The 8,360-nt window shown below is 64.3% G+C and overlaps 2 protein-coding genes across 4 annotated transcripts in view; both read left to right on the forward strand.

The window, feature by feature from the left end:
* ST3GAL3 (ST3 beta-galactoside alpha-2,3-sialyltransferase 3) overlaps positions 1 to 3,728 on the forward strand; it is a 164,218-nt gene extending 160,490 nt beyond the window's left edge. For all 3 annotated transcript variants that reach the window (XM_026033328.1, XM_026033334.1, XM_026033342.1), the window contains one exon: positions 1,692 to 3,728. In XM_026033328.1, the coding sequence (XP_025889113.1) occupies positions 1,692 to 1,781 (90 nt within the window). In that variant the 3' untranslated portion in view covers positions 1,782 to 3,728. The remainder of the gene's footprint in view (positions 1 to 1,691) is intronic.
* Positions 3,729 to 5,849: 2,121 nt separating this feature from the next.
* Positions 5,850 to 8,360, forward strand: part of ARTN (artemin) — a 6,800-nt gene continuing 4,289 nt past the window's right edge. The window contains exon 1 of the mRNA XM_026053433.1: positions 5,850 to 5,975. Within this exon, the coding sequence (XP_025909218.1) occupies positions 5,850 to 5,975 (126 nt within the window). The remainder of the gene's footprint in view (positions 5,976 to 8,360) is intronic.

Consider the following 8,360-nt stretch of genomic DNA (forward strand, 5'->3'; position numbering starts at 1 on the left):
TAACAGAGCCAAGCAGTGAGTTTTTCCCGGGTGTTGCCTTTTCAAGTTATAGACAAGGTCTTGGCGTTTTCAGAATCCCAAAGAGCACCACCACACTTTTCCATGCCTGGCCCTGTTGTTATCCCGTTTTGGTGCACCTTGGCAGCATCCCAGTAAACAGCGTCTCTGGAAGCAGAGGAAGTTGAAGACTTTTTTAGACCACGGGTTGCAAGATAAAACCTGCCTGAACTTTTCTTAGCAACTTCAGCTGTCATCATTCCTGTGCACTAAGGAGGTGGAGGTGGCTGGTAAACACACAGCAGGGGAAGAGGAGAGGTGTTCCCCAAATGCATTRGGGATTTATRAAGGGAACCTCAGCTCCAAGGATTTATGAAGGGAACCTCAGCTCCAGGGACTTCTTCCCAATCGGCTCCATACTGTGACCAGAGGGACAGCTTGTCCCAGACAGGACTGCATGTCTGCAGGTGGCATGGGACCCACACACACGTCGTGTATGAGGAATACAGCCAGTGTGGGACCTGTGCTCTTCAGGGAGGTACTCAGGGTTTTGCAGTGGGCTTTGGATTGGTGTGGGTACCTGTGAAGAAGTACCCTTTGGAGGGCACATTTGCCTGGTGATTTGCTGGCCGAGGCCGCTCCCGAGAGTCTCTGATTGATTTCATCATGTTGCACATCTTATTTAGAGTCCAGAATTTTGCTGTCTGGAGACCAGGATTCATTTCCTAGGATTCTTGCCATGCTAGGAGACCTTGAGGTAGCTGCTTTTCCCTGCTCTATCTCAGGCTTCCCAGGGGGGACAATCTACTCAGAGCTTTCATTAAGTGCTTTAATGGGACTGGCGCTGTGGGGTGACGGCAGCTGCTGTGACCGCTGCTCAGGCCTGCTGCAGGGAACACATCTGGGTGGGCTGACAGCAGCTAGAGCAATCCCTGCCCTGACGGGCCGGCCTGGGAGACGTGACCGTTTCACCCTTGGCATTGTGTTAGCGTAACCTTTAGCATGCGGTTTCSTGCTGGTAGGGCGAGCGCAGGCAGCGAGCCTGCTCTAGCAAAGCTGGGCCTGGAGCTGGCCACTGCAGTTCTGGTGCAGAAACACGGAGTGGAGGAGCATCCCGTGCCAGGGAAAGGCTCCCAGAGAGCAGGCGCAGCAAGTTCTCAGTGCTTTAGGAGGAGGAATGGGTTGTTGCACTGCTCTTTCTGCCGTTCATACAGTGCTGTTGGACTTGTGCGTCATGGCCTGGGAGGACATCTGCCCCAGCTGAAGGCACTGGGGATGCCCAGGTCTCAACATATCAAAGAAATTCACCCAGACTGTGCCAACGGGAGACTTTCTCCTTCAAAGATGTGAATCTGCTGGTTGTATCTGCCTTGCATCCGGGATGGACATTAGTCTGCAAGGGATCTTCTGTTCTTCAGCAGGGCCTCGCAGCTGCCTCGGCAGCGGTGCAGCCAAGGGTGTCTCTGGCGTGCGGTGCCTTCCCGTGCGTGGCAGCAGGTCGTGTGCCCGTCACCAGTGCAGGGGCAGCACTTGCTGTTCAGGAGCAGGCCCGTGTCGGGAAGGGGCCACGCGGTGAGAGCGGAGAGGGCTCCTTAGTGTAACCCCCTGCACGGGCCCTGCTGCCGCCTCCTGGGGCGTGGGGACGCCCTTAGCCAGGAGAGCTGCTGATCTCCGTCTCTCTCATTTCCTTGCAGTCGTGGACACACAACATCCAGCGGGAGAAGGAATTCTTGCGGAAGCTGGTGAAAGCCCGAGTCATCACTGACCTGACCAGTGGGATTTGAGTGGCTGCAGCCGCTGCCTCAAAGGGAGGAGAGGAAGACACACACTGCAGCGCTGGGAGCAGGCACTGGCAGCCCTCTGCGAGGATCCCACCTCACTGGAGACAAGCAGAGATGCCCAGGTGCTCCGGGACGGCCCTCTCGCATTGCCAGGCTGCACAGGGGCTGCATCTGCTGCCTCCAGGCCGAGAGCTGGCAGGAGGTGGGCAGGAGACTGAGCGGGCCCTTCCTGAACTCTGCATAGCAGACGGCTCTTCTGTGTCTAGCATTAAATGGGAAAGACTCAGGAGAGAGAAGAGAGGTTTGTGAACAAAACAATTTGTGCCAAATGGGAGGCGGTGCTGCCCTGAAGCAGCAATGCCTGAATGTACAAAGTATTATTTTTTAAAAGAAAAACTGCTGGAATCATACTAGAAATACCAAGGTGCAAAGCAAAGCCTGCTTGTGCACAGCCCTGCAAAAAGCTCGGCCCCCTCCACGCTCCATCTGCATTGCCACTGGCCTCAGATTTTCCCCAGGAAAACAAATCCGTCCAAAACTTCAGTGTTGTTGGTGCTGCTATAATTTAAAGGGAGAATGGCTTGCCCTCATTCTCCACTTGAAGTTTCTGATTGGGGATGAGTATGGGTTTGTTTTTCTGCTCCTTTCCTTGCTTCCTGCATAGAGGCAGCAACAGCGACCACTTGTTAGGCTGCATTTTCCATAGCTGTTGCTCTGYCCCGACCCCAGCGTGGAGCAGGGAGCCAGGGGCTGTGTCTGCCTGCAGCAGACCCTCGCTGCCTTCCTGCCCGTCCCGGCACTGAGGAACCTGCCTYGCTGAGCTCAAGCCTTCCAGGCCTCTTGGGGTGTGCCTGCTATGCAGGACCCTTGAGGAGTCCCTGCAGTTTGGTGTCACCATTTCTGACAGCATCTCGCTTTATTTTTACGTGGGAGAGGAGTAACTTATGTTTTGGAAGGAGGTCACATCTTGTGTGGCGATCTGAAGCTTTCCAGTGTTTAAGAGCAGGCGGCCGAAGATGTTTGTTCCACGTTCCCGACTCGCTTGCGTTTCCTATTTAAGTGACTCGTGACCTCCACGGTGACGGAGCCCGCTGGCAGGCCCGGGGGAGCCCGCTGGGAACCTGTGCCCTCCGCTTGGCCCCTGCTCACTTCATTTCCACGCTCCCTCCATGCTGCTCTAGCACTGCTGCTCCCAGGAGCACGTCCCTTCCTTTGCCGTCTTGGTCCCGAGATGCAGTATTTGCACATTTGGTTTGTGTACGTATTTCAGAGGAGCTGGAATAAACTGAGCACCGCGCCCGAGTGCGAGGACAGTGAGGGGGTCTCACCCGCGTGGCGAGCGTGGCGGAGCGGGGAGCGCCGGGGTGGTGGGCGCAGCGGGAACGCGCTCCCGCTCCCGTCCAGCCTGCAAGGGACCAGACTGCGCCCGCAGARGGTGCCCCAAGCCGTGTCCCTGCGTGTCGAGGCACCCGTGTGCTGCCAGACCCAAAGAGGTCAGTGATGGGGGGCTCCARGAGGGCTTGTGGTCACAGTGCTCAATCCAGCCCCCTGGGCTGGAGGGGGAGCTCAGCCTTAGCCCCCACCCACGTGAATGGGGAAAGGATGCTCAGAGCAGCCTCGCAGGGGTGCCCAGGCCRTCCTGCCCCTGCTGCCTTGCCGAGGGTCGTGGCTCCTGGGCGGAGACCACACAGGGGATGAGCAGTGAACCAGGCATGGGGTGGARGAGTAAACTGTACCAAATGGTTAAACGAGGCTGCAGGAAGAGGCAAGTCTCAGTCTTGACATGGTGCTGGACACGTCTTCAAGTAGGGGATGCCTCCCTGGAGCCTTCCCTGTGCAGGGCACCCGGTGTGCCCATAGCCCAGGAGCCTGACCGGGGATGAGTCCTGGTGCAGCCTCTGCCCCATCTCCTGCAGCTCCCAGGGGACAGAGGTGCTGAGATGCTCATCCTCATGCCCCTATCCCAATCCTGCCGTGGGGCTCTGCCTGTCTGCCCAAGCCAGGCAGTCCCTGCTCCCCCCAGGCACTGTCTGCCCTGGCAGTTCTGCCCCAAGGATGCTCTGGGCTCTCCTGCACACTGGGCCAGTGCCATGACTGACATTCACATCAATATTCTCCCCTGATTCCTTTTTATTCCCGCTTGAGGAACTGGATTCCTATGGCTTTCACCAAGTGATGCTCACACTGCGGTCCTGTGTCCCCAGGTCGTTCCGTGGTGGCAGGGAGTGGGACACTGTCCTGAGGTGGTCACTGAGGGCAGGGTGGGCTCTGTCCTCCGGCGGTGCTTGGACTGGCTTTTCAACCAGCCACATAGGAGCCCTGGCACAGCTTCGGGGGCAATGGGCAAAGCCAAGATGCCAGAGCGGGGAGAGGAGAAGGAGGGTGAGAAAGAGCCCTTGGTGTCAGCGCTGGGCCCCTCTGCAGCGCTCAGAGGAGCGGAGACGCAAGGCTGATCAGGAGGGGCCTCCGTCGCTGCCGCAGACGGTGCAGCGCACGGTGACCAACCATCCCTGGGCAGCRGGGCCTGTGACCTTCCCCCTGCGTCCCAGCTGAGCTAGGCTGGGCTCCTGGGATAGACGGGAGTCCTTTTGCTCGCAGGATCCTGCGGGATCTGGAGGCGGAAGGTGGGAGGCCGGGGCGCACAGGTGAGGCAGRGAGGCTCCCCGCCGCCGCTGCCCCGGACACCCTCCGGGGCCRGAGCCGACACGGCCGGGCTGGGGACGCTGCCCGCGTGGCCCCGGCCCCGCTGCGTCCCCCCGCTGCCCCGGGCTGCTTCCCCGCGCGCCCCTGCAGCCTGCTCCCGCGCGGCGAAGGCTGCGGCGCTGGCAGCCCGAGCGCAGCGCGCGGGTCAGGGCAGGGTCAGTGGGACGCGTGCGAGTCCCGGCCTCTCCCTGCCGTGACTCACCTTTCCGTCTCGGGAGGGAGAGCCCAGGGGAATTCTCCAAGGCCTAAATATAGAGCGGGGTTGCCTGGCGCCTCCGCCGTGTGCGCGGGCGCTTCGGGTGGCAGCGAGCGGCGCGTGCCATGAGCCTCCCACCGGCGCGGCYGCCCCCAGCCCGCGGGAGGGCTCCTCGCTCCGGCATCCTGCCCCTGCGTCCCTCGCTCCAGCCTCGGCTCCAGGGACCCCTTTCCCCTGGGGGGAGCAGCCCCAAGGTGCCRCGCTGCTCCCGCCGTGCTCTGCCCCGGGCACGTGCGCAGAGGCCAGTGAGCTCGCCGGTACTGTGTGGGGCTGCCCTGCAAGAACTCGATGAGGTTTTTWAAATATTAGTTTTAGTTTCTGCATTTTTTTTAATTTCCCCTCTAGGCAGGGAGGGCGAGAGTCTTGTGGGCTCCTTCAGGCCGGCTTATGTCACATCAATTCAGTCATATCACAGAAGCAATAAAGCTATCAAACAAGCTCGGCTGGTCTCTTTCTTCTGCTGCCTTGGGCTCTTTGGAGGCAGAGGGATTCCCCCGCTGGGCTATCCCGGCCTCCCTTAGCTCCGGACTCCTGCAGCCCCAGGGCACGTGCTGGGATCCCGCAGCCACCCCAGCACCGGGATTTCTCRCCGCAACCCTCAGGGTGCTGGGCGCCCAGATGGGATTCGCTCCCGGCCCCTTGCTGCACAGCCGGGCCGCCCGCGGGCGCTCCCACCTATGGCCGAGTGACCTTCTCGCCRCAGCGACCAGCAGAGACACCGCTGKGGAGGCCGAGGCCGAGGCTGAGGCTGAGGCTGAGCCCGGCACCTGCCAGGCCGCAGGGGAAGGAGTGTCAGCCCCGCTGCCAACCCTGGCAGCGCTGCGCGGCTGCCGGGACTGCCCGGGGACACTCCCAGCGCTCCGGGGATTGAGGACGGTGCTCCCAGGTGAGTGGCTCCTCTGCCAGACCCGTCTGGCCCCGAACACGAGGGTGGCTTCCTGCCAGCGCTGGGGAGAAGGCAGTCGCCTCCCCAACGTGCGACTGAGGCTACAAATCTCTTCCAGAAACGTGATGCTGGAGCCGGGCCAGGGAGGGATCTGCTGGAGCTGCTCAAATCCCTCCTTCCTGCGCTCCGCTCTTCAGGCCCTTAACGAGGGGAGCCCCCAGCGCGAATGGCCTGGGCCAGCCCCGTCTGTGGCCCGTACCCCATCCTGGCCCTYGGGAGGGCTGTGCAGGGCGGAGAGCGGAGCCTGGGATCAGGGCACGGCCAGGACGGCCGTGGGAAGTTCAAGTTAGCAGTAACGAAGGCGCTTACTGGGGTTACAGGTGTTCCCAAAGRAGCGACACAGCCGAGACGCGGCTGATGGCCCTGGTTCGTGTCCTTGGCTGTGACCCGGGCACGCTGGTGCGGGCACCGCGGCCTGTGGCTGCCAGAGCCGGGCTTGGCAGGGCCAGTCCCCATCCCAGGGCTGCCTGGGGGCGCCGGGAAGGTYGTGCTGCCCCGGAGCAGGAGGCCGCCGGCTCCGCCAGCATCCTGGGGCCAAGGCGCCCTCGGCGCCCTGCCCATCCCTGGGGGCTGCAGGACACCCTGCTGGGAGGTGCAGCACCCACCCACAGCAGCGGGACCTTGGCCCCTCRTCCCTTCACACAGCGGCTCCTCTCCTGCCTGCACAGCTCCCTRCTCTGCTGTGACAATGTGAGGAGCAGCTGGGCCCATGGAGGAGGTGGCAGGGGACCAGGTGCCCCACATGGGGTGACCCAGCACCTTCAGCCATGTCCCTCATCACCATCCCAGCCCCCAGGACTRGCTGCCAGGGGATGCAGCACCGTAGCAGCCCCTTCTCCCCACATRGACATGGCTGTGACCAGTTCCAGTCCCGTGGGCACAGCCAGGCAGCCCGCGGCGGGACATGCCAGCCCTATGGACACTGCAGAGCAGACAGCTGCTCTGYCTGAGCCTGCAGCCTTGCCAAGGGAAGGAGCAGGTCCCTCATCTCCCATGCCAGGTCCCTCCCCACCCCAGGGCCCCTCCTGCGCCCTCCAACCTCCACAGCCGCCCTCKCACCATCCACCCCGGCCACAGCGCTGGGGACGGCACAGCCGGAGCCCCCGGCGTCAGCGCCTTCCCCGGCAGGTGCTGCTGCGGGAGCCAGCACCCCCACACTGGATAATCCGCCGGGATGAGAGGAGATGAGCCGAGACGGACGGCGCCGCGCGGCAGGGAAGGGTTAATGCTGCACGGGGCTCGGGGCAGACCCCACGGGTGTCCCCAGCCCGGCGTGCAGCCCGGCGCAGCCGGCGAGCGAGCCGCTGGCCCCGCTCCAGAGGGGGAGTTATATAAGCCCAAGGATATTGTGCTGACACGGTTAAGCCTTGCCTGGGCAGATGACACGGCACGCAGCATCCCGGGGCGCGCAGCCCGCCCGGCGGCCTCCGGCCCCCGCGGCACGCAGGGCCCGGGGGGCCGGTGCGCCATGAGGAGCGGCCCCGGGGGGCCTGCCCGGCCTGGGCTCTGCCCCGGCGGCCGCCGGCTCCCGCTGGGAGAGCACGTGTGAAGCGGGGCCGAGCGGAGGCGGCTCTGGGATTTGGCACATTTGCAAGGAGCACTCGAGAGCCCCGGGATGGATGTGGAGGACCCTGGGTGGTGACGTAAGGACTCGCACGGGCTCCACTCCRCTCGCCAGCCGGCCCTCATGTCCCCGGGGCCTGCGGCGGCCCCGGCGGAGGCAGGCAGGGACACGGCAGAGGTAAGGAGCCCCGCGACGGGCGGCCACGCTGCGGCGGACCAGCCACGGGAGGCAGGCGGGCTGGGAGGCTGGGCAGGGAGGCCGGACTCCTCCTCCAGCGAGGCCAGGCTTGAACTCATGGCACGCGGGTGGCCTGAGGTGGCTCGGATGCCTCGGGATGCTGGCCAGCCCCGCCGTGGGCCAGGTGCTCTTGGGACAGTCCCAGCCCCGCACCCTGTGCTCACAGGTCCCACCACCCACTCGCTCCCCTCTGGGACTCGGGTGACCCAGCCCTTGGGGGGGGTCTCCTCATGGGGATGTGACTCCCCCTCCCCGTGCCCTGCAGGGGATCTCCGCAGGGCCGGGGCTCCCCCAGCTTCAGGGAGGGTGGAATTAGGCCCCCGGGGTAGGGGGGTGTCCGTGTGTCTGTCCCGCCCGCTGTTGTGGCCGGGAGGCCAGAGCAGGGATCCAGCTCCGCCGGAGCAGCCGGTGGCCCCGCCGTCGGAGCAGCCGGTGGCCCCGCCGTCAGGGAGCCAAGTGTGCCCAGCCCTGCAGAGCGGCCGCCGTCCGGCCGTCCGGTGCGAGTCCGTCGGGGTGTCCCCTCCGGGCGGTGCAGGGGGGTCTGTGGGCCCGGCCTCGGGCAGGTGCCCAGCAGAGCCRGGACGGTCGTTGGGGCAGGTTGTGAAGCGGGTCCGGGTCCCGGCGCAGCTCCCGGTTGAGCTCCGGTCCTGCGCAGCTCCGGGCGGTGCCGGTACCGACCCCGCTCGCGGTGCGATCCCGGTGTCGGTGCAACCCGGTCCCGGGCTGCGTGCCGCTGCCGAGGTGGGTCGCGGTCGAGTCTCAGCGCTGGCCCGGCTGCCGGGGGGCGGGCGCCGGTGCTGTCCCGGGMCCGGGTGCCGGAGCGGATCGCGGTCGGGTGCCGGTGCCGGAGCCGAGGCGGGCCGGGGTGGGGTCCCG

The sequence above is a fragment of the Nothoprocta perdicaria genome, unplaced genomic scaffold, assembly GCF_003342845.1.
Source record: "Nothoprocta perdicaria isolate Ctin4 unplaced genomic scaffold, notPer1 scaffold_0, whole genome shotgun sequence".
NCBI classification, from domain to species: domain Eukaryota; kingdom Metazoa; phylum Chordata; class Aves; order Tinamiformes; family Tinamidae; genus Nothoprocta; species Nothoprocta perdicaria.